Source organism: Leptosomus discolor, chromosome 6, assembly GCF_034619465.1.
Source record: "Leptosomus discolor isolate bLepDis1 chromosome 6, bLepDis1.hap2, whole genome shotgun sequence".
Taxonomy (NCBI): domain Eukaryota; kingdom Metazoa; phylum Chordata; class Aves; order Leptosomiformes; family Leptosomidae; genus Leptosomus; species Leptosomus discolor.
The window spans coordinates 49,362,012-49,387,798 of NC_141396.1; the positions used below are offsets into that span (position 1 = coordinate 49,362,012).

Sequence of the window (25,787 nt, forward strand, 5' to 3'; positions counted from 1 at the left end):
AGGGCTGTAAAACCAGATCACAGATAGGCATAGGTTTTTAATAGTAATTGAGAGTTGTTTAGGTTCAGCTCATGACTTTTAGAGCACTCTTGATGGCATGTTTTCTGGAGTCGCTACAAAACCAGCTCTGTTGTGGGCCAGCAAACCCCTGACCGATGTGGTCAGGGACTGTTCTGAGGAATTTCATCTGCAATTCAGAATTCTTGGTGATATTTTGTACTCCGCAGTGTAAGTTGTGCCAGTTCTATAAACTTGCAGATTGTTTTAACTTAAGAAGGCAAATTTTCAGGTATCTTGAAGCACTGGTGTATTTTAATGGATTGGAAATCATTCACATGTAACTGTAATTGATTTGCTTATTTAGACAAATGAAGAATCATCTTGTATGTGAAGGTACATTAATTTATTTGGTTCCTCTTCTAGAAAACTGAACTGAGAATTCATGACATTGCTTAAAGACGGCTAGAAGAAAATGGCCCTGGGAAGCGAAGGAATTCTGAATTCTCATAGAATCTCAGAATCTGGGATGATGTTCCTTCTGTTATAGTAATATTTTGTACTACCTTTGAGCTAAACATTTAAGGACTAACATTATTGAAACTTGAATGAGTCACAGCTCCTAGGTACAAATAAAATAAATTGAGTAATTCCATCCTCAAAACCATATGAACATTAATTATTTCGGAATGTGCTTGTGGATGGGCCTGCAGTAATTACTGGTCTTGCTGATGGCAGATGAGGAAGAGAATATCATCTTTGTAAAAGAATAAGTGAAAAATATGTAAAACTGTCACTTTAATATAGATATATATTTACACATCCCTGCCTGTTCTTCCACAGGGTTACATATTATCAGATGAAAACACTAATAAATTAGAAAATTCAATACACAGTGAGCTGTTGGAAAAGTCCAACATAGCTCTGAGGAATTCAACTGGTTCTTTTTGCTGCTAAACCAGTGTGGGGCAAATTTCCATGTAAATTGGTCAGAAATTAAGTTGAATCCTTCACTTATCCTTGAAGATTGTAAAGGAGATTTGGGAACTGATCCGTGTCTTGAAAATGTGACAGAGGGACAAGGTTGGAAACTGTGTGTAGTACAAGGGATCCACCTAAAGAGGCTGCACCTTCTGTTTTTAACTTTGATAATTGTCGTCTTGTTGACAACAGCTTGTTTTAACTGAAATACATAGTTTAGGCACAAGGTGCTGTAAGATGAGATGAACGCTAGCTCTGTAAGTATATCTCTTAAGATTTTAAAAAGCTCAGTGCACTGTAAGTTTTCTGTTGTCAGTTTGTCAAATTAAATGAAGATTTAATCTAGCCCTAAGCTACTGTGGACTTTTCCCAAGTTGCGTTACAAAAAATAGCAGTTCTGGTATTTCTTTCTTATCCTTCTACTTCCTTTCAAAACAAAACTTTTCAGCTAATTTTGGTGCTCATTCTTATTAATATATTAAGTTGTCTAAATCTCTGGAAAAGGGAAGGGCACTAAATAAGATTTGACAGAAAACTAAGACATTAATTTGCTACAAACAATTATATTAAAATAACATAACCCATGTTTAAGAGCTGAATCTTCAGAAATTTCATCATATCATTGACGTGCTTCCATTCTCCACAGGGACTGCATATTACAGATAATTTTGGAGGAAAGTTTTGTCCTTCCTGGAAATCTTTTATAGGTTGGAAAACATTTTTCATACAAGCTGTACTGTATAAAACTGTAATCACAGAATTTAATGTTTGTTTTACCAGAGCACTGTTAATCTTGTTTTTAGTTAAGTGTGGGGTTTTCTTTATTTTAAGTTACTTTTACCCTTTTCTGATTTTCTTATTGTAAAGCTGAATTAAAAAATAAAATTATTGGAACCTGTTTGAAGGCTGCTGTAACAATCCGATGGTTTTGTGTGCCAGAGAGGAGTTTTGGCATGAGCTGTACTGAAAACTCAGCTTTGAACAAAGCTTGTGCTGGAGTGGGAGTGCTGAGGTGACCTGAAGCCATTGTGCCTGTAGCTTAAAGCTCCTGGAGTGATGACTTACCGTAAAATGACAGAAACGGTTATACAGGAAGGATGCTCCAGCTTGGAGGTCACTTTACAAAACAGCCCGCCAAAGCAGCGCATCTCTGACAGGATGAAGCACCCTGGCGTGCCTCCTCCCTGCTCATAACCATGTTACATGTAGGTGTCCAGCTTTCAGCAATGGTTTGGACTCTGTCAAAGGTACTTTAACTGTTAATGTCCCACTGAAATGTAGGCATGTGCCATCCTTGTTATTTATTCATGTTTCAATAAATCAATCCCTTAATATTTTGTATTTTAACTTTCTTAAGGTTTAGTTAGTGCTGTACCCTTCTCTGTGAGTGGTACAGGCTACATGGTGAAGAACCAGTTGCAACTGCAAAGTCACACTATGAAACAACATCACCTCTATAACCATTTACTTGTCACTCACAACTGGGCCTCAGCTGCTAGGGCTATTCTCAGCTCACCCTAACTTGAACAGGTTTTTAGTTAGCTGGTATTTCATCAGAAAGGTAAGGAAAAGGATTTTTTTTATTTATAATTTGCCCAGTACCAAGAGACACAGCTGTAACTTGGAGGAAGGGGCACAAGCAGATCATTGGAGCTCAGAGATGTTGTTGCTGCTGGTGCTCTCCTCAGGAGGGCAGGCAGTCAAAACAGCTCTGTGGAGCACTGGGAGCATTTAGACCCAGCTCAAAACAGCGCTTCTGAAGCAAGTGTCCAGCCAGTTTCCTGCAGAGTCAAACACTGTCTAAAAAGCAGAGGTTTGCTCCATTAAAGCAAATGGAAGGTGTTCCACCCACTGCTTGGTGTTCAGCTGAGGGAACCAGGACAGAGGCAGGTAGACTGGGGGTGGGGGGCAGCAGCTGTTCTGTCCTCAGGGCTCTGTTTCTCTCCAGCTCTAGTCCCATGGCAGCACAGTAAGGGCCAATGGAGATGAACCCACTGCCTCTCCTTGACTCATGGGGGTTACCCCAGCAGGAGGTACTGACCATCTCAGGAGTCTCTGCTCTACTGCCACTGACTATACAAATGTGGCTCCTACTAACAATTGCAGGAGGGGGTTAGCAAGTGATGAACAGAAGAGGTTACACACCCATATTAGAAAGTATTTGCTATTTCCCTGGTTGCAGTCACTGTCCTTGCTGGGGTAGGGAAACAAGTCAGGGTTTCTTTGTGCAAAAATCTACCTCAGGGTCAAAAGTATAAGAGTTTAAACACAAAAAACACACAGATGGAAGCAGCAGCCAGACTGCAGTATTTTATTTCATATTTACACAAAAGTGTGCAAAGTAAGTTTTTTGAGACTGTAGTAGAGAGGGAAGGAATGTGTTTTACTGTAGCAGTATCCACAGGTAAACCTGATCATGCTGAAACAGGAACCTTACAATCTCAGAGCGCACAGCAGCTTTTCAGTATCTTGGCTTCCAGCCATCACACAGGTTATGGGTGAGCCAACAGCAAGTCAGGGGTAGCAACAGTGGGCTGAGACTGCTGTTTCTGTGTAACAGCATGGCAGTTCCTGATCTCTCTCCAGTTTTTAAGCACACTTCCATCCAGCTAACAGATAGCTCCAGTTTTTAGCACACTTACTTCCATCCACATAAACTGTCTCCCAAGATAACCTGGAAGCTACAGTTCAGATATAGGTTATGCACATAAAATTCAGGCCTTCAAGGAACACCATGTAACAGCAAGAGTACTTGCCAACTGGTATTCCACAGCTGCTAAGGACCAGAAACTTTTGCCAGCTTACACAAATAATTGTAGTTGATTACTAACAAGAAGAAACTTTAAATCCCCTTCAGCTACTACATTATAGCCTTTTGTACTTTTGCCTGTAGTACTTCAAGTCAAGCAATAAGCAGGGCAAAACCAATGTGATTAAGAGTTGACAAGGAATTCCATGTAGAAGAATAATGCTAGGATTCCCCTTTTTAACAAGAAAAGGCCCCACAAAACAAAAACCATAAACCTCCCCCCCCAAACCCCCACAACAAACGAAACCACATCACAAACTCCAACACTCAACTTGTTAAATCCAACTCCGTGTTTGCTATGACCAGGATAAATGCAAGATGCTGAAGAGGACGGGGTATTGCAAGTCTTCAGGGCTTGCTGGGCAGAACCTAGCAGTTCGACAGCACAGTGGTAACTGCTCACAGCAAACATGCCCGTTTGTCAGTTGGCCTATTTCTTGTTCTACAGAACATTATAAAACCAAGGTAGAATAACCATAATTTTCTTTTTCTAAAAGAAGGTCTGAGGTTTTTATAAGAACAAAACACTAAGTTAACAAGAGCCTTTATGCCTAATGTTTTGGTGCCCTGTCCTCTCCTGCATTAGATCACTTGAAAGACTTTTAAGCAGTTCTATAGTTCACTGTGATGGGTCAAGAAAAAGTTTAGATAGAAGCTTCCTTGACCCTTGCAGCTGATTTAATTAAGAGTTATTTCAAGGGGTTAGAGGTTATCTGTAAAATGTCATACCACTGTAACTAGTTTTTTCTGCCTTGAAGGGAATGTATTATACTGCAAAATGGAAACAGGCTGTAACCACTTGTAAAGTACTGAAGACAAAGAGCTGTTGTGGTGTTCAGTTTACATTATTTCCTAACACATTTTTAGAGTATTTTCTTCAGCATGAAACAGATTCCTTCTTGTAAGACTGGCTTTCTTAAACCAAATTATTAGAAATGGAAGAATAAATTGTATAATATACCAGTGATTACTTAAATTAAGGTATTCCTCCTCCCCCAGTTTATCCATTCTAGTTATACACAGGAAAAATGCTAAAGAACTTTGATCATACTCAGAGAATGTTGTCTATGGATACCACTTCAGTAATGGATTACATTTGATTGCTTGAACCTTTTTCATGTAACGTTAATTTCAGTAAGATTCAACAATGCGTAAGTTTTCTGGAACTGAAGTCCTTTGCAAAGGGAGTGAGAGTCACTGTGTGGTTTGCAACTTGCCAAGGTTCCATTTCATTATGTTTGTCACACCCAGCACTGGGGTTTGTCATTCTGAGCTGTTAAGAATTCGCTCTTTTGGTCCTAGGAAACTTCCTTTTTCTCCACCACTCCCGTTCCTTTCCCAGCTACCTGAGGGGACAGCAGAAAGCCTAGCAGGCACACAAGTGTTTGCTCACAACTCCATCAATAAATCTTGTCTTCCAGGAAGCAGGGCAATAAAGGGACAACTTACTCCCCCTGCAAGAAGGGTCAGTTCATGACACTCAAGAGCCACTTGGCAAAAATAGCTAGCAAAATGCTTGGCTTCTGGCATGTGGCCACTGGCTGGCACCACCATCTGGCACAAGTGATCTTTATCTAACAAGCACAAACCTGAAAAATAAGTCTTCATCAAGTCAGATAAGATACCTATGCAAGAAAAATACTGAAGATAATTTAAACAGAATTGCCTATAAATAAACCTTTAAAACCTAGCAGATGCAAGTTTGTGTTAAAAGTAGATTTAAATATACTTCCCCCTAATGAGGATTTTAAATGCTGAATGCACACTTGTAACTTAAGTTCTAGTAAAATATAAGATCTGGTTGTGAGTTTACAGAACAGTCTTAATTTATACAATACATTATATATTTATTATATAGCAGCTTCAGTATGAATAATACTTCACTTGTTGGCTAACACTCAGGTGATTTTTTTGGTATCCACCATCTGACATGAGCAAGCACAAACACATGTACTTAGCATTTTCTATTTAAAACAAGTAATTGCTAAAATGTGTGCTGTTCTGTCCATCTTCATACAGTGCAAGTGGTTACAATGCAACAATTTAAACAGAGCATTTGTTTAACAGACTTGCCCCAAGTACCCTTTCCCTGCCCCATTTTTCTAGGAAAGGATAACAGCCAGCGGCCGTACTGTCAGTCTCGCACGCCACATCTAGCAGAGTTAACTCTGGACAGCGCTGTCGCTTTTAAGTCTCCTTGGGATAAGATAAACAGAAGTAAAAACTTTTCAATGCTGCATTAAGATTTCAATTTTCCACCTCAAATAAAAACATCAGTTTTGCACAGTGGATACATATTCAAAGTGGTCAGAAAGGACTATCCCAAACCAGACTGCCCTCACACTGAGCCACCAATAGGCAACACATAATTTGATACAATTAGCATGCATTTATGTCCTTTCCCCATTATGTTTAACTGGGAAATAACTTCACACCTCCTAACTGGAGTTACTAATCGCTATTAAGAAAGCCCCATCGCTGCCAAGTGTTACTAGCTCCAAGAAATATGACACTAACCGCTGAGTAAGGTGCAGTAAGTGAAAGAAAGAGTAGCATGAAGGCACTTGATACCAGCTAGATTTCATACAGTAGTTTCACTTTAGAATAAAGGATACAATAATCAAAACAGACTGATAACTGAAAACACGCTCTAAATATGGCAAGCCCAACCTAGTGTTATAGGACAACCTGCAGTGTGCAAATACATGGAGAAAGTTCACTTATCTTGATGTTATAAACTAAATCCAGACACAGTCAGGTGCTGAGCATTATTCCTAGCTTCAAAGTAAGAGGTATCTGTTTCATCATCCGGCTGAGGTATGAACGGCATAGTTTGATTCTGTAGGTTATCCCAGTCCACACCATGAAAGAGGGGGTGATGTTTCAGTTCTGAAACAGAAGTTCATATAAGCATTATTAAACTTCTTTTGTCCAAGCCCCAGTCACTGTTAGGCATCAAGGGAACACCGTCAGTAGATTTGCTCTGGTTTGGAAATTCACAGAAGCACAAGTCACAATTGGGTTTTGATTACCCCCAGCCCCAGTGGGACCAAACCGTTGCCATGCTAACTAACCAGCTTCCCCCAGCTGGGGAACCTGCTCTAGAGTGCACACGGTGGATCAGAGGTGCCCCAGGGGCATTTCTCATGGTAGGGCACCACAGAAATTTTAAGCATCACTTCAAAGCCTGTTTCTAGTCTTGCCAAAGTTATGTGCTGAGTAGACATGTGGGAGTCACTCCCGCCCTTCTCCACTCCAGGCCACCTGCCTTTTGCCAGCACATGGAGCAGTCCTCTCTGCTTCACACAGTCCCCTTTGGCCTACCACCAGCACAGAATCTAAACACCCTTATGGTGAAGTTACCACAGACCACCAGATTTCTCTTTCCCAGCCTGAAGGTGGGATCACTAACCAAGCTGCAAGACTTTCTGACCGAAGGAGAACTCCCCTGCCCTGTCCGTTCTGACGACAAGGTGAGACTTCCTGGCACACAGGATCTGACTTTGTGTCTTTTGCATAACCTGGAAACACCACTGCCTGATGGAAGTGACTTTGTGACTTTGATTCAATCCAAGAAAGCACCTTTTCAGCTGGTGGGATACAAACCTGTATTTTTATCACCTGCACCACAAAAGCAAATAGAAAAAATAGGACAGGTAAACAAAACCAACACAAGGCACATTTAGGAGGCGGAAGCCCCACTAAGGCAAACACTCACTACAAATTTTAGTTCTAAGCACATACCACAGGCTTTTAGCTGACAGACAGTAAGACATCATGATTTATTATTTCTACATTTCTTGATCAAATAAATTTTTTAAACAAAAGGCAATAAATCAGCAAGTCAGCCACCTGTTGCATGACAGGCAACTAGATTTCACCCTATCACCCGGGAATAAAGACAGTAACTTGCGTTCAACTAAAACACCTCCAAATTAAGACATCAGATACTTTTGGGGAGACATTAAAAAGCCACAGAACTCCCTGTTGACATCATGATCTTCATTTATAAATGTGTGCCTTCTCTAGTTTGAATTGGCCTGGTTTCAACTTCTAGCCTTTAGTCTCCTTATGAGTAAGCATTTCCATAATAATACTACTCTAGTGATTTCTTGGGCAGTTCTCATAAGATTTCTTCCCTTTTTTTTTCCAAAACATCTCACTAAGCTTCCTTCATGTTATCAATTTTTTTATAAAATTAGTCACCAGCAAACAGTTGAAGTCTTTCTATAAGGGAAAAAAATTATATAGACTTCGTGTATTATATATTGTCTAACTCTGTGTTCCCCTATACATTCAGTAAAGATGGGCTGATTCTGAAGAAAAAGCTCCTTTGAATTAACATTTGTAGGAGGCTTCTCTCCCAAACTATAGGCTTTTAATTGACATTCCTAAAATCAGTTGGGTCAAAAACCCCAAATACCAGTACTGAGTTAGGCAAGAGTGAACTTTGGTACGTCAGATGTCCAACACTAAACATCCATTGCAAAACAGCATTAAAGCAAACCAAGAGCTCAAAAAACCCACCAAAAAAATTTCCCCATTGAAAAGGGCAAAATCCCACAAGAAATAATAGAAAATACCACACCTTGTTAAGTGTTCTCACACTATGAGTGGAACCTAAGTAGGCATTAAAGTTTATTAGTCCAAATTTCAGGAGGAGGACATCACCACTTTGAAGTTTTTTAATTAGTTGCAAAGAACACAAAAGAATTTTAATACTAACCCTTCAGTCCTGCTCTCTTAGTACTGTCAACTGTTAGAAGAATATCTATGGCATTTTGGGCATTATCGGACAGCTTTTCTTCACCCTCAGGCCAGGGAATATCTACAGACAAAGATGCAGATGAGTCAGTAACTCAAACCATAAAACAAACATTGGAAATACATACTTTCCCCACTTACTGAAACAGATTACCTCTTTTCAAAATATTTTGGAAGACTTGTGTTGGTGTTTCATCATTAAAAGGTGGAATTCCAGTTAGAAACTCAAACAGACAAACTCCAAGGGCCCACCAGTCTACAGCAGAACCTGATAAAAGAAATCCAGGTGATGACACTGATACAAAGGTCTAATGATATTTATAAGGATTAAGATTAGCCAGAAATTGAGTGTTTAAACCTTGCAAAATTTCTTGGAAATGAAGAAAGAGACAAAATAAGTTGTATTCAATAATCTCCAAAAGACTAAAGACACATTAAAGGGGGTTTAAAGCCAGTCAGCTCCTTAATTCATTATAGATAATACCAGGGTTTACTGATAAAAGCAAGGGGCTCTTAAGAATAACCTCTAATTATCAGCTCCCATCACAGAGAATCCAGGAGCTGACTTCTCCAAGAGATTGTTTCATGACAATAAACAGTTGTCTTTAACAACAGCTCTAGAGCCTGGATGCTCATGTTGTAACCTGTATCTTTGTTCTTTGAGAAGACTCCAAGAATTCAAACCATTGAACTTAATTTTCATTTGTCTAAATTCATGTCAAAATATTGACGACAGCTTGCTGACATGAGCCAGCATGCAAGAAGCTGGAATCACTTTCCATTACACTGAAGTTGATTAGGGCAGCGTGTAGTTGCTAGCTAACTCTCCTTTGTTGTTAAATAATTTTGGTTTTCCACATTCCAGGGTTTTCTTTTGCCAAACCCATATTATTAACCTACTTAAAAACAAGCAGGCAAAGCAATCCCAGACACCACTGCATGCATTCTAAGCTTTCTGCATCCTTAAGCCATAGCTAGTCCACTGTATAAAGAACACTTGCTGCAAAAAAAAAAGTCTTTGAAAGACAGTAAGTATAGTTTTTCTGGGCTTTTTTTTGGTGTATAAAAAAATTAAAGACAACTCCAAGTTAAGAAAACAAAATGTTTTGAGCCACTTCAAAAGGACTATTGACTAAGTTTAGAAATGCTGAAAACTGAAAGGGGTAACTACTAATCTAATGCACCTTTAGCAACATTTAACGGCAGTCAGAGTGCCCCACTGAGCCGAGCACATCAAAGCAGTGAGATCACATCCACTGTTGTTAGAGGTACTTGGATGTTCAGATAAAATATTGCCAGCTTTAGTCAAAGTCTAGTAAGATCACAGCTCTGAACAATGTACTAACACAGGTTTCAACAGCAGTTTTTCCAACCCAAAGTTTAACTAAAAGTTACATTAACTCCTACCATGTCCCTGCTCAATCCTGTCTATCAATATTTGAAGCAAGAAACAGAAATACCAAGTCTTGTGCAGCTGAACCTTCTTCAGCCATACACAAAGTAAATCAGACTGACCACATAAAGTGGAAGGAAGCAATGAGAAAGTGTCTCTCTGGTTTATGTCCTGTTACACAAGGTCTTTAAGGACACTGACTTTACTCCTGGAGTATAGGCTTAGTGTGATGACTGGTAGCCCAGTCACAGGGATATCGATGTTTCCTGAATCTTTTGTGGAAGCATCACACATTCTTATGTGGAGTGCATATCGGACGTCTCTCTATAAACAAACATAGTTCACCCAAACAGTTTTCTTGGAAATTGTGATCTAGTTCTACTTTGACTGTTCACAGTTATGCTGAACATTCCATTTCTGCACAGTATGCGGCAAACTCACCAGAGATCAGAGTCCCTGCACATGAAAAGACAACGAAGCAAGAACGTTACAGTTATTGCAAAAAAACCCTAACAAATACCAACACCAAATATCAAGTATGAGTCTCTAAAGGCACAAGAACGCAGATTTTTTTTTCTTAAGGTACTAATTCAACAATAAAGAAAGATGGCAATGTTAAATTGGTTAGAAACAGAAATAAAATAGTTTTGTAACATGATTATAGTTTAGGATTATAACTACATTTACAAGCAAGTTGACAACACCAGAAATATTTATGAGGGAAAGTTTTAAGTTCTGAAGCCAGAAAACTCTGGCTTCAACGAAAGTAATGGGACATTCGTCATGTCATCAACATAAAACCCAGGCTCTGCAAGTTACCAGTGAAGTCCTGAAAACACTCAATAGTTGCACAGAAGTCACCCTGCAATCAAGTTTCACATTGCCTAAGTAGCATTGATTACGTTTCCAAACTATTATCCAGTTTCAATGCCTGCCAAATAACCACAATTCCTGAATGCAAGTGCAAAACAACAGCTACGTATGTTTAGTAATTTCAGTTGTTGCAGTTAAATTGTTCAATCTCTACATGCAGTATTAGTTTACGTATATTGGCTGCACACAGCAGAATTTTATTGCTCCACAGATTAGTAATCACTATTTCTCAATGAAGATCTCATCTCCCATATAATTCTCCTAAGACTATTAGCTCTACAAAATAAAAGTATACTTTTGAGATGGAAGTAAAATGTAACAAATACAAATATATTGGGGATACATTGCATTTATTTTTTGTTAATGATTCTTGTAAGTTAGCAGGAAAAAATTTCAGAATTTGTGTTTATCTCAGTGGAGCTCAGAATTTGAGACAAAGAAATTTATGCACTTCAAAGTTGGGATATTTTATTATAGTATTTTGCAAAAAAAAAAAAAAAATTGATGGCTACTACTGCCCACTTATATGGAAGATCCTGCCAGAAATCTTGTGTTCATGAGGTCACTCAATTCAATAACTGATTTTAATGCAAACTTTATATTATAACTTGTCTGGATGCACATAAACACTGTAATATCAATGAACACAGAATGCATTCTAAGAATAATTGCAGGCTTAATCTTTCCATACTCAATTTCACTGAGTTCCCCCACCCCACCCCAAAGAATCTTTAAGGACATTCAGGATGACCAAGTTGTGATTCCTAAGCCAGATACAAGTCTCAGGCTGCTAAGCACAGCTTCCAAAGCATCAGATTAGCAGCAGGCAAGACTACACTGGGCAGTCAAAACCTCTGGTCATGTGAAAAAAGTAAACGGGAGCAGCTGAAGCAAACAAAGCCATCCATGTTGGCAAAAGCCAAGCGCTGAGTATTTTTAAAGCATTGATTGTCATATTACCTGAAGGGTTTAGAGCTCTGGAGACACTTAGAAATGTAACTATGTCACTTTTCAAGTTTTTACGAAATCCATGGTTTGTCTTACCATGAGGCTTTGTCAAAAGCAGCTCAGGTGCCAGGTAGTCTGGGGTCCCCAGGATGCGATCACCTTCTACTGGGGCAGCTCCTCTTCTTACGCTCTTTGGAGTCCTATATGGTGTGCCAGCATCTCCCCGATGAGGTGTCTTAAAAGATGCAACAAACACTTCAGATGTCAAACAAAACCAGCTGAAAATTCCCATCTCCAGGTTTAGTAATGATGTAACAGTTGATACGTAAGTTCAAGTCAAGAACATGTCACAAAAACGTTCATTCCCTGAAAAAGTATGTGCGAAGTATGCTTCCATTTCTTTATCTCAACCATCTTGAAGCATGAAGACTTAATCAATGCCTACTCTTTAAGAAAATTTTCAAAGTTCTTCCTCCAGTGTCAAACACATAAGTAATGTCTCCAAAAAACCAACCAATCTTAAACTCCTCTTTCAAATGCAAATCTAAAGATAACCTACTAAGTAGAATGTCAAAATAGCCTTCAGTTCTAACATGGAGTTCTTAACGTTAGCCAACGAAAGCAAGCATACATGTCAAATACCTATAAAAGAAAGGAGAATCCTGACTTTTCTCACATATTGCATGCCAGATGTACTCAAAATAGATCAAATGAGCCCTTTATTAACCTGTATCTTATGGGTTGTGTAGTACCTGCAGATGAAGTTCTGCTCAGGCTAGACTCATTGACTGTTTTCAGCTACAGGAACCTTCTGAAAGTAATTCAGAATATATTTGAAGATAAAATATCCAGGCTTGCAAAAAGATAAATAAATTCTTGCAGCCTACAGGCTGACCACAATGAAAGATTTCCTGTTATGATCTGGAGATACTACTAAATTACCTTGCAGAGGCTCTCATTCTTTATTTTTCCATATACCCTTAATTCCCATATATCCAGTATAATTTTGTTTCCAGCTTCATCTTCAGCACAGCAGAGATCAATTCATTATCACTATGCCACAAAGGCTACAGAATAGAAAACGGGTAACCAGATTGCAATGATGTGATTTTAGAAATAGTCAAAGGTATATAAAAAAGGTATCTTCCTGTTCAAATCTAAGTTACAAAAACATATAATGCCATCAGCCATTTATTTCTCAGCGGATATAGTGCACACTACTCTGACTCCATTTCAGCTGAATGCAAGCTAAGTTTCACAGTCTAAATTAAAGTTTTATGCACTAGCAATCCAAAGGCATCAGGAAAAAAGGCATCCCCAAAAATAATGTTTTGAATGTCCCCTTTCGTTACATCAAATCATTCAACACACTGCCAGTTCTGTCAGAAAGCTTTAAATCCTACAACTAGAACCTAAGTACCTGGATAAAGCTCTTGTAAAGCCATGCCAAAATGAAAGAGGAAACACTTGTCTTTCAAAAAGTATAGTTACACTTTTCCCACATTGGGGCTCTAGTTTACTTTAGGACAGTAATATTTTTACTTACTATGAGGAGGATTAAAAAGGTCAAAGCAAAAACTTCATAACCTGCAAGCAGCTATAATTTACACCAATCTTTGTAATAAGCTTGTAATTGGTACTTGGCAATAAACACACATCACACCACTTTTACCAAGCCAAAAAAAAATAGCAAGCACAATAGCAGTTACTAGCAGCTGAACAGCACTTGCAGACCATCTTGGGAGGGATGCAGGTTAAAAAAAAGGGAAGAAAAAAAAACTTCTCATTACATCAGGAAACCTATAATTACTCACAGGAAGCACCACACTACACTAAAAGTAGGATGAGACAAAATAGCACAGGCTTTCTTTACCAGTTCACTGTAACAAAGGATTTCTCAGAAAGACAGATAGACAATGCATGCTGAGCTAGAGGCAAACCAGTGGACACATAGTTATTGTTAAGCTCTTACAGAAATTATCATTTTGGCCACACAAGTGGAATAAGAGAAAGCCTGTCAGCAAAGGTCACTTTGACAGACTACCACAAACCACTTCCTTCTTCCCTAAATTAACAACAAAAATAATTTCAGATCACTCACGTCTAATGCATGCACCGAGTTCCTACATGTCTCCTTACATACCTGATAGACCCTGTATGGTCTTCCTTTCTGTAATGGAGTAATGGCTGTTGGGTAAGAGCCACTACAAGCAGGTGAAAGATCCACTATATCTAAGGAAGCCATGCTACATGGCTCAGATACATTGGATACATTAATTGGACTATTATAACTTCGAAAAACAACAGCATTTCTTTTGAAGATATTCAGTGCTTCCATCATTTTTTCTGAAGGAGAAGTTGCTGTGTCAAGGTAAGTTTCTTTCGTGTGTTTCTGGTCATTATCCTTTTCATGATGTAAGGGCTTGCAGTCCTGGACAGTGTGTGCTTGCTCTCCGTTTTGCAAGGCGTCTCGGCATGCCAGTGATGTTATTAGCATGCCTTCTGGTTTTGGCTCCTCAAAGGAGAGGTCTTTAACACTTTTGTCCAAATCTAAAAGCTCCTTCTCTAAATGGCTTTCTGTAACAGACATTTCGGGAAGTGACAGGTCAGAATCTGCACTCAGGATTCCTAAAGGTTTTTCATCATCAGTGCCTAAAAAGCTTGAGTTCATGTACTCCTTGTACCCCTTTTTATCATCCTTTTCAGTGTCTGCATCCAGATCACACATAAGATTTTCGGCTACAATTGGAGCAAGAGATTTTTCTACTGTTTGCTGGTTAACAATAAGACTCTTAACTTCTTCCTTGCTTTTGCAGGTGTCACGTAGGCATCCATCATCACAAAGCATTAAGGACTGAATTTCTGTTGTCAAACCTGTCCTTTCGTTTGCTGGAAATTCTGTGATCTGACAACCACGTTTATATTCTGCATTGCTTTTTTTAACATAGTTAAGTTCCTGACTAGGACTAGTGTCAACTAATTCAAAGCTTCTTTTCACCCCTGGCTTCTCAAAAAATTCTTCCTCTTTGATAAGCTCAACAGGCTTGTTCTGCCCTGAAGGTGACTGTTGTTGCTTGGAAGTTTCTGCTGTTTCATTAGTCATCTTTCTTCTATTTACAAAGAGTTTTTCTTCCCAGATCTTATTTTCAGAAAGACATTTTCTGACTATGCCTTTCACATCCAGTGTGGCCACAGGAGTATCTGTTATATTGGAATGTTCACTGCCCAGCTTCTGCCTACTGCCAGAATCATTGTTGATGGGAGAAATGGCAGACTCCAGTTCTTTTTTCTTTGAAATGTTAATACCTTTGCTATTCAGTAATTCTACATTCGAAAGGAGACCTGACCCACTGTTACTTGTTTCGCCTGTTGTAGAACATAGTTCATCTTCACTTTGCTGCAAATGAGCACATTAAGTTTTGAGTATCAAGAAAAACAGGATTACAGCATTACAGAAATGTGTCCTTTAAAATACCTTATTGCTACTTTCATGAAGAACTGCAAATTGGCAAGCATTACTTATTCTTTATGACCACTAGTAGTGACAAATGTGCATAATACAAAGGCTTCAAAAATAAATTAGGGATAATTTGACTTTAAGAATATAAACCAAGCTTGCTAGAATACAATAGAAAATGCAGTATTTTTAAATGCCCAAGGATGAAGAAATATAGCAATTAAAGTTGTATTTTTGATTTTATGTTAAGAAGTTAAGCTACAGAAGTTCTCAGTTTCCAAGAAAACCCAAACCAAAGAACTCCATCATTCTACCCTGTGGCATATTGTACTTTAGAGATGACAAAAGCAAAGACTGATATTACTACTCTTTTGGTAACACAACACTAAAAACAAAGCCATGGGAAACAGACAGATAAAGCAAAGAATTATAAGGTGTTTTAAACTTAAGGTTTTGTGTGTGGTCTAAATAAGAATCATGGCAAGGGACTAAATAGCACAGCAGCATTTTCTTTTAGGTCTGTATTTGTATTAGTTACTGGTGTTCAGTTAGTTGATACAAACCCCTTCAGCAAAATAAACCTAAAACTTGGTCAGTTTTTAATAGCTACTAGAAGTTTGAAGATTATTTTGTTATTTTCCCCAAATTCTGCCTTTTAAAGGCATTCTGTTGTCTGTGTTGAGTTAATAAAGCAATAGGGATAAAGTCAGCTTCCAAAAAGCCAGTGCTCCCAGCACGGCCCACCTTGTGAAGAACAGGGCTAAACCAGTGCCGTCCAGTAGAAGCCTTCTCTTTCACACCTTTGCTGCAAGCTAAGAGGCATTCGCTTTTCCTGTTGCACAGGACTACTGTTTGTTTGGAGAAGAAATAATACTAGTTTGATCCAGAACTCCCCTGCTCCTTCTCCTGCAGGAAGGCTTCTCTACGCTTGAAATAACTTGGGGAAGTAAGTAGAGGAGATCTACAACAGTGCAGACACAAGTACAAGCTAATATTAATTTATAGTGGGAAGATGAAACAGTCCTGACCTCTACATCTTTCTCCCACCTGGGGCTGCTGCAGCATTCTGATTCCATACTGGACAGGCATGTGTGCAACTGACTACTGGCACTGGAGGTACCAAACCTTTTTCTTGACTGAAGTAGAGTAGGAGTTAAACTTCTCACTGGCATCACAGGGGTTAGTGGAGAAGTATCGAGATCTTGAGAGGAAAAAAATAATGAAATCAAATGTTGATACAAATAAGCAACACCTATTAACTAGCTTCACACTATGTCAAGCTTCCACATCAAAGGAAGTTATGGAAAGCAATGTGTGACATCATAATTTCTCTTGTTGTCTTTCCTGCATAGTCAATTCATTCATTTTTTGAATTCTTACCAAGAATTTAAAAGAACTATGAACATTAGCACCATAATAGCCCTCTTTCTCATTTCAGGTTAGAAATGAGAAAGCAGTAAGATAAGACAATTTAAATGAAAACACACATTGCCGTATTAAATAATTTTCAACGGAAGTATGCCAAGTACTGACACTATTTCTGTAAAATCTTAAAGGGTTATTTCAACCTCAGTAGCTGTGCATGTAAAAAAAATAGCAAAAGATGACATAAGTAGTGTAGATGAAAAAAATGTCAGACCTTAAGTATTGGATGAATAGTAGACAGCAAGCCACTGATGGAAGCATGCCTTTTATAACTGGATCCCAGCCACTCACATAAAATTGAAAGACTAAAACCTTACAGCCAGAGTATTACTCAGTACAAGGCTTGGTATACTCACATGTTTTGAATAATTTAGTTGGAAGAGGGGTATTTTCCTTTTGGACCATAGGTAAGGGAGAAACCACTCCATGCAGACTGTCAGATGATTGACTCGAATTGTGCCCTGGCATTTTCATTCCAACAGGAGTATACTATCAAGCAGGAAGAGGCATAGTTAACATTTAATAGAGCACAAACAAAACATCCAGGATCAAGAGCGTAACTTCAGGCATTCTTTATTACATTGGCATTGGAGGTTAGCCATGCCCATTTACCAATCTGAAGCACAACTGATCATCAGCAATTTGAAATACAGTCCGAGGTAATCGCTTCAGAACTTCAGGGTACTGGAAACATAGCCTTATCACTCCTGTTATTAGATTTAAGATAGTAAGCAAACTAAAAAAACAAAGTACTTCCAAGACAGTGAAAATTACTTACAAAACCCAGAGAACTGATGAGAGACAACAACTGTCCTGGAGTACGTGAGTAATCTTGTTTTGGCTTTGCCATTGATGGTGTAGTAAGGATATCTATCATATTTATTTCTACAAATAGACAAAGAAACAAGGCAGGTCAGGTTTTCCTAGGCAAAATTACAGGCATTTACTTAAGTTTTATCAAGAGGGAAAAAAATTTAGACACATACTGAACAAATATGCAAAAGAAGCCACCAAACCCAAGGGAAGACATACCCATACATTTTCATTCAAGACAAGCTGTTTCTTCCTTTACACCCATCATAAAATTACAGTTTATAAGTACAGAAACTGTTAAGAGTCCAATTTCTTTTCCAACACACTATGTTGTAAGTGTTACATTTTCTAACTCTATACCAGTTTTGATTTTTAGGTAGCAATTCCAGCCTATGGCCTGTGGACTAAGATAGTAAATTTGATTCAAAGCCAACCTTCTCTCCCAAAGACATCTCAAAAAAGCTATAGAAAAATTTTTCATAGGTGAAAATTTAACCTTAGATGCCATCCTTTGTTCACTAGAGGTACGCAGGCTTACAGCTTACACACCATGTTCAACTAGACACAATAATCTGCCCCATTAGAAGTTATCAGTTAAAGCAGTATATTACAGAAAATACAGCATAAACAGGATTTTCCTTCACACTCTTAAATCCACGAATCAGAAACCCCCTAGACAACTCTGAATTTCTACATTCCTTTAACTATATAAAAAGGATGGACCCATCAGCAGCTGTCTCAAACTAAACTGGTGCTGGCCAGCATTAGTTTGGCTGATATGGCTAAGGGGTTGGAGGCAAACTAGTTCAGGAACTGGCTATTCACCCTAACCCCTGCACAGCCTATTGCCAGACAGTCATTTTAATATTCAGCTGTATTTTCTGCTACTTGAAAATAGTACGTTTATATGCATTAGCACTGATTTATAAATCTTCTGTTAGGGGCTCACCAACTCCCCCTGTCCCTCACATTAATGTCTGGAAGGTCCCAGTTCAGGTTGGAACACATATACATATATAGAAGGACAGAGAAACATGCACTGAAGGACAGAAATAGCCAGAGGTAGATCAAGAAAAAGCCAGAATTATTCATTCACCCTTAGAATTCTCTTAGTGGACTTCATAGAAAACTTTGAAATTCATACCCCTCAAGAGAAATGTCTCTAGATGATATTTCATACACCCTTGTCCCAGAGAATAAATATTTTAGCTTCTGAAGTACAATGCAGAGAGCAGACCTTTTACTAGCATGTACCTTACCTGATTTCTAGTAGGTAAGTACTGATATTGGTGCAACATTGGGGCTTATTTAATTGAAAGCTGCACCCTATGGGGAGGTAAAGCTTCAAGCATACGGGAATGGGACACAAAACCACATTCTAATACAACAGAAAGGATGCAGACAACTCTTACCTCTGTTCAGAGTGACTCTGGAAAGCCCAAAGTCTGTCAGTTTTATATGGCCCTGATCAGAAATGAGCATATTGTCTGGCTTCAGATCCCTGAAAAGGCGAATATAGTTGAAGTCAGCAAAAAGACAACTGAGCAGTATTAAGAAAGTTAACTGACCAGAAACAGTACAAAACATTGATTACAGCTGTTTCTCAGTAGCATCTCTTAGCTAGAAGATGCCAATTGGAGGAATATACCAAAACAATCAAACATATCTAGCACCAAATATTGTACAAACGTCTCATGCCTTGTAAAACCACCAGGCATGTCACAGGAGTTGCACATTTTGTGTTTCAGCAGGTTTACGTGTTCTTCCTGAGTATTACCATCACAACATTTACTAACACGTAGCTCCTACACACAACAGTACACATGACAAGCAAACCTCTACTAATAAAGTTTTCACGTGTGTTCTCTGTAGAACTACTGAATCAGCAAAGAACTCTCACTACACAGGGAGCATTAGAGTAGTCAATGTCCCTTTGTCCTACAGTTAACATGCTTGCAGTATCCAGAGGGTTCCTGAACTAACAACCATTTAAAAGCCACAGGGAGAGGGGGACCTAGAAGGCAGCATAGCTGCTAATACACCACTGTAGTGGGGGAACAGCATGCAGGCAAGGGAAAGCTGCGTATATTTGTCTGCTTACCACACAAGGAGAGAATTTATTTTAGGTGGTGTTTCATGACATTGCTGCAGTGTACACATGCAAAAACAGCTTCCAGAAGCTGTAGCAAATGAGGTAGCTGTTACTATGAAGTGGTGATTGGTTATGCGTTTGAGTGAAAAAATAAAAACACAAACTACCAAATACTCATTTGTCTGAAAAAAGAAGTAGGTTTTACCTGTGGATTATCCCATGCCTGTGGAGATAGTCAAGAGCCAATGCTGCTTCAGAAACATATTTAACAGCCATTTCTTCATCAAAATATCCATAAATATGGAGAAGAGATTTGACATCTCCACCAATAAGGTACTCCATCACCTGCCATTCAAGCGTTTCAAATTTAACATTTTAAAACACATTTCCAATTTGCAAGTAAAATTTAAAATAGCTTTCACCCCTAGGAAAATATGATTTCAAAAAGTAAAAGCTAAAAGAAGCTTCCTTGTGCTCACTTCATTTCTCACACAATACTTTTCACTTGGGTAAAATAATTAAAGTTTCAGATGACAGAGGACACGACATATTTTCTGTTAATAGACTATTTACTTATTTTATATTATTAGCCTAGCCTACTTTCTGTAGTCAGCTCTCCAATAACTACTGTAGTCAGATTTTTAATTAACTTCTGAAAGATTTCTGTATTATAGAAAACAAATTGCAAAGCACTCCTGCAAAACTCAAGGCCTGAAGATAAGGCCACAGATACTGTGATTTGTATAGAACAGGTATCTCAATGATTTTGTTTTGCAAGTGTTTATACACAATATTAAATTCAGACCTGAGCTTTGCGAAACAAGTGCAAATTTCCGGAGTTGTAAACAGTGATACCTACTGTGCATTTAAGACATGAAAATGTCTAAAAAAATACACACATAAAAAATGATGCAAACCTACATGTTGTTATGGCCCATGTTGTATTCAAGATAAAAGAAAAGTCAGCAGGGTTTCATAAACTCACTCTTTGATGACAAGAATGAATTTATGGGGTTTTGGTCAAGAAATCTCACCAGTACCAGTACTTACGACTCCAATATACAATACCAACCCATATATACGACTCTAGCACCTCCTTTACAAATTCTTCACCCTGAACTCCTCAACTTCATGCAGCAGTTAATAGATTCCAGGAAAAGACGCCTTAATTTAACATGCAAAATGCATTCTAGAAGCGCATAGCAATCTTGCCTCAGAATTTAATCAGGCTGTTCACTGTGTGCGCTTACAGTAAAGCGGAGAAATTATGCTAGACCCTCTGTAGACATTCTTAATCCATTCTACCTTTATGTGGAGGCAGTACATAAAACCATATTCCATTCTACCTTTATGTGGAGGCAGTACATAAAACCATATTCAAGTCCCACTGTACTCCACAGTGCTCCATATAGACTAGCATTTACTTTTGCCGCTCAGTTATCCTCTTGGCCTAGATGACAACTACCACAAATGAATTTTGAGAACACGCGACAAGTTAAACAGATTTCCTTTAAGTGAGCCACAGGGTATCTTTCAGTCACTTGGATTCTGTTTGAACAGAATGGTTTCTTGTTTTGTTTTCCCTAAGATTTCTATATATTCCGAAGACAGATTAGCTATTAGAAAGGACTTTCCTGTAAAAAGAAAAATAAATAAAATGAGAGAACACAGGTGGAAATATCTCAAAGGTACCAGGGTAAGAGCTCAACCATTTCACTTGTTCAACCATCCCGAGAAAGAAAGTAAAAGTGTCTAAGAAATACCCCCTCACTACCATAAAAGTATGTTTTCAGACATGAATATAGTTCTGCACTCCATTTTCAACAGTATCATAAAACACCACAGCCATTTTTTTACTCACTAAATAGATGTTATTAGCTGACTGAAGTGAGTAGTATAAGTGCACAATGAAAGGACTTTTACTGAGAGCCAATGCATCCCTCTCTGCCTGGACCTGGTGAACCATGTTTTTGTTGATCATGTCTGCTTTTTTCATCACCTAAAAAAATAAACAAAACAAGAACAAGTAGATAAACATTCTATCCTTTGCTCAACTTGCAGTTCTTTAGTCAATTCATTTATCTCTATACTTCAAACTTGCATACATATATACATGTAAAACAGACCTATAACTTCACATGCAGACAGAATTTTAAGCCACAGGTTTAATTAGAGAACCTTTTCCATTGCTCTCCTAATTCAGTCCTGAATGGACACCACTGATATTTACTGCTATTACACACACACTGGGAAATGAGTGCTTAGGCTATATCTGAAATCAAGTTGCCCTCAGTTAATCCTCTTATCACAGTACACAACTCAGAACGAGGAAAGTGTTCAGTGCCTAGATATGCACTTGCTGATCATGTCTTCCCGTCTCTTCAGAGGTTGAGATATATGGCCTGAGGCTTGAAAACAGAGTGCAGCCGCAAACCATCCCATCTTGGTATCCTCAAACGCACGATTGCAACTATTCCAGCCTCTACTTCTTAACTTTGCAGAGAAAGCAAGTGAATTTTTTGCTTTATTTAAATTTAACAATCAAATCACCCAACAAATATACATTTTGCTGGGCAGAAGCCTCAAAGGCATGCAACTCACAATGAAGAAATAACAAGCTTAACTGTGAATTGTGCTCTAATCCCTGTGTGGAATTATGACACTATATGTTCATGCCCACTCAATATTAATCTTGACTAGAAAATGCTAACAGCACAGCTGATAGGTACTTAGGGAAGCATTGCGTACGCATTGGAAGTTTGCCCTCATCTGACATCTTTGGTCCAGATAGACACGTATGGCGATATTAAAGCAAGTTTAACTTATCTATGCAACACTACCGTAAAAACTTGGGCCTACAGCTACCACCACCATTCAATAACAGAATGTGATAACACATAAAAATATCAAGAAATAAGAAGTGCAATTTGATACCTTCTATATAAGTGTTGATCCCAACTGTAAAATATTTAGCATATGTTAAAGTAAATAGCTTGAAAAATCCCCAAGTCTCACGCAATAGGGATAAATGATTTAACACAAGAGCTTTTAGGTCACAATACTTTCAATAAACTTGCATAAGATACTAAAGTAACATAATTGAACCACTCTATATGCAGCACCTAAACTGTAGAAAATTAGTTTCCACAGCTACTACCACTATTACCGAAGTTAATAAAAAATGCACAGAATGCACAGAATTACACTTCTAATAAGTGTTGACCTTAACGGTACAAAAATTTAGTACTTGTTAAACACTGTAGCTCTGAACAAGCTATAAGCTTCACTGCAATAGTGATAAAGGGTTCACACAAAAACTTTCACCTTGACAGTTCATACTAAAATCATTTAAACAGTCATATATAGCTCTGAAGAGCAATGTCTATTTCGCCTGATTGTTTTTAATTTCCTTTCCTTTCCTTGGTGTACTATGCGGCTGGTTATAACCCCTTTAATCACAAAAGTAAGCTTGCACAAACCATCGGTAAAGTTGTTACTACTGACAAGCCTAGTTTTCAGTCCGTTGTGCATCGACATAGAAAATTCAACAGTTTTCTTTGAACGTGCACTCAGCAAAAATCCTTTTCAAAATTTCCTCTCTTTATACACCTCAGAGGCAGACTTTTCATTCAGGAACAAATGTGAGAACGCCCTCCCGGTGGCACGACCGCCGAACGTGTTCGATTACAACACGTATTTACAAGCAAGAAGCAAAGAGCGCACTGACGCTTTGGGAGGCTTCTGGCGCAGTTCCCTCGACACTTAAAAGTAATTGCAAAAGCAGTTGTCGTTACTAGGTGCCTCCTAACCAAAGCCTCCAGGCGACTCGGAACGGGAGGAAAAAGCTAATCGCGGCCATGCAGCCAACGCACGGGCCCAGGCAAGCAGCCTTCTGCCCCAGGAGCGGCAGCTCCCCGAGCGCCCAGGCGCCGGCGGGCAGCAGGACTGCGGCCGGGGCGGGCTCACGGGGCGCCTCCCCGTCCCCTCGGGGCGTCCCTTTCCCGCAGGGGGTTAAACGACAGCGGAGGGTGACAGCGCGGCGACACCAGGCAGCGAGAGGCCCGAGGGCCGCGGGGGGAGGGGAGGCGCCCCTCACCTTCACAGCATAGAGCCTCCCCGCCTTGCGGCCCAGGTACACCTTCCCGAAGGCGCCGCGGCTGATGGGCTTCACGATGGTGAACTCCTCAATGGAAGGGGGCCGGGGAACCTCAATGCGCCTCGGGCCGGCAGCTGCGGCGGTGGCGGCCCCCTCGTCCGGCGGCGCCCCAGCCGCCGGCCCCACCGTCCCCATGTCGCGCCCCGGCCCCGCCGCCCCGCACCGATTCAAAGCGACGTCCGCCCCGCCCCGCGGCGCCACCGGCCAATGGGCGGGCTGGCGCTGCTCTCGCGAGAGTCTCACGCGGCGACCGTTGCGGCCGTAGGGAGCCACCTGTAATAGCGGCTGGAGCGGGGCGGCAGCTGGCGGCAGCTGCGCTTCTCCGTGCGGCGGGTCGCTGAGGGCTCTCGGGTCCGGGCAACGCTGGGCGCTTCGCGTGCCCGCTCCGGAGCCAGCTTGCCGCTGGTAGGGGCGCCATCGGTGCCGTTGGCGCAGGCGTCTGCGGGGTGGCGGGGCTGCCGCGGTGCCCGCCCTCCGCCCGCTGCCGCCCCTGCGGCGCTGCGCCTGCTCAGCGGCGTGGTCAGTTTTGCTCACAGCCAGGAGGAGTTAAATGTTCACTGTTGGCACAGACAAGCTCCATAAAGCTGGTTGCAATGTCACCGTAGAGGTTTGTGAGTGTTGCTTTAGCGCGAGTATTTCTGATAGGCCCATGTTGCTACCCCTGGCTACACCACGCTGCCTCGCTAGGACTCTTAACAAATTTCCTCATTCTCTTTATTGTATATAGCAGTTAAAAAACCCCACAGCATTCAGTCTTTATTTTTTTTTTAGAACATTCATTAGGACAAACTCAAAGCTTTGATCTGACTAGTAACTACTCAATTTGTCATCTAGGTTTCTAATTTGGCAGTTTGTTACTTGCTGTGAGCAGGTAGGCTGCCCTCTCATCCCTATGGGGTGCTTGAGGGTGTAGGAATTCAGCAGAACTCGGTATGAGGCACTAGGGAACTGGAAGGTAATACTTAGAAAGAAGTGATTTTTGTCCCACGTACTCATTTTCTCATACGCTTCTCCCACATTTTCTCACACTTGGATACTCGCAAGTCGCAAGAGTTCAAGGCCAGGCTGGATGGGGCTTTGAGCAACCTGGCCTAGTGGGGGGTGTCCCTGCCCCTGGCAGGGGATTTGAACTTGATGGTCTTGTAAGGCCCCTTCCAACCCAACCCAGCCCATGATTCTGTGGTTCTATGAAGAGTTGCGTCCAAAGGGGGCAGCCAGAATAGCTTGTGTGCAGGAATACACTACCTATCCAGGCCTTACTATTGCCCTTGAGCTCTTGCTGTCTCTTGGCGTCCTCTGGAGTGGTGATGACAAACTGCTTTCTGGGCAGGTCTTTTATGGTCAGGAGTTAGAATAATGCCATCTGTTGCTTCCCTCCAATTCTCGGTTATGCCAGCCTCCATTAATCTTAGGCAGGGTTGCTCCCTTTGTTCTTTGTTTCCTTAACTTGGGTATCTCCATGGCTACATTCTGCCTTCCTGTTGTGACAGCAGGGACAGGGATGGCATTTACAATGTCCTCAGACCTTGTTGCCATCCTCCTGTTCCCAGAGCACAGACCTTCTGACAGATCGTATGTGATAGCACCTTATCGGCGCGCTTGCCATCTGCTCTGGGTTTACACAGCTCTGTCCAGTCCTCCAAGTTCACCAGTTTTACTGCTCTCAGTTGTGCTCTTGGTCATTATTTTAACCCTTGCCTTACTGCTTTTACATTCTTTTCACATACACATGGCTGTTCATAATTCATTCACACCGATCTCAGTTGTTCTGTTGCAGGGTCGACACCAGCAAAGAGCTAGCTCTAGAGAGGTCAGTGCAGAATGGTGGGTCTCTATTAACACTCGATTAGTCTCAGCAGGCCCTTCTTTTGCTTTAAGATACATCACTTATAACCCGATACTGCACAGGGGGACCTTGCTTGTACTTGTGGAGGAGTGCTGCTATCCCACAGATCCCAACAAGAGATGAAATTTGATGAGCAAACGTATAAAACGTGTTTTAAATTAGCTTTCTATAATGGTATTAAATCAAATTTACCATTGGCTGTATTTGTCATTTAACTCTGCAGCACTAGTTTA

General features: G+C 40.1%; 2 protein-coding genes across 5 annotated transcripts in view; one reads left to right on the forward strand and one right to left on the reverse strand.

The window, feature by feature from the left end:
• Window positions 1-2,253, forward strand: part of ACBD5 (acyl-CoA binding domain containing 5) — a 32,096-nt gene extending 29,843 nt beyond the window's left edge. For all 4 annotated transcript variants that reach the window (XM_086466561.1, XM_086466562.1, XM_086466564.1 and 1 more), the window contains one exon: window positions 424-2,253. In XM_086466561.1, the coding sequence (XP_086322687.1) occupies window positions 424-436 (13 nt within the window). In that variant the 3' untranslated portion in view covers window positions 437-2,253. The remainder of the gene's footprint in view (window positions 1-423) is intronic.
• A 4,265-nt stretch (window positions 2,254-6,518) lies between these two features.
• MASTL (microtubule associated serine/threonine kinase like) lies at window positions 6,519-23,843 on the reverse strand. Its single transcript, XM_009951930.2, has 12 exons — window positions 23,649-23,843; window positions 21,414-21,551; window positions 19,758-19,897; window positions 18,873-18,961; window positions 17,426-17,532; window positions 17,004-17,136; window positions 16,251-16,423; window positions 13,909-15,162; window positions 11,862-12,000; window positions 8,706-8,819; window positions 8,514-8,615; window positions 6,519-6,676 (listed from the first exon to the last, which is right to left on the reverse strand). The coding sequence occupies exons 1-12, from the start codon at window positions 23,841-23,843 to the stop codon at window positions 6,519-6,521; spliced, it is 2,742 nt and encodes a 913-aa protein (XP_009950232.2).
• Between the last annotated feature and the right edge of the window lie 1,944 nt (window positions 23,844-25,787).

Bases quoted from the DNA above. Each gene is read 5' to 3' on its own strand.
- MASTL (XM_009951930.2), bottom strand. From the start codon at position 23,843: ATGGGGACGGTGGGGCCGGCGGCTGGGGCGCCGCCGGACGAGGGGGCC. The intron at 17,533-18,872 runs GTAAGAGTTGTC...GTCTATTTGTAG, and splicing joins CAGAGTCACTCTGAACAGAG to AAATAAATATGATAGATATC. The intron at 17,137-17,425 runs GTAAGTAATTTT...CCTGCTTGATAG, and splicing joins TCATCAGTTCTCTGGGTTTT to TATACTCCTGTTGGAATGAA.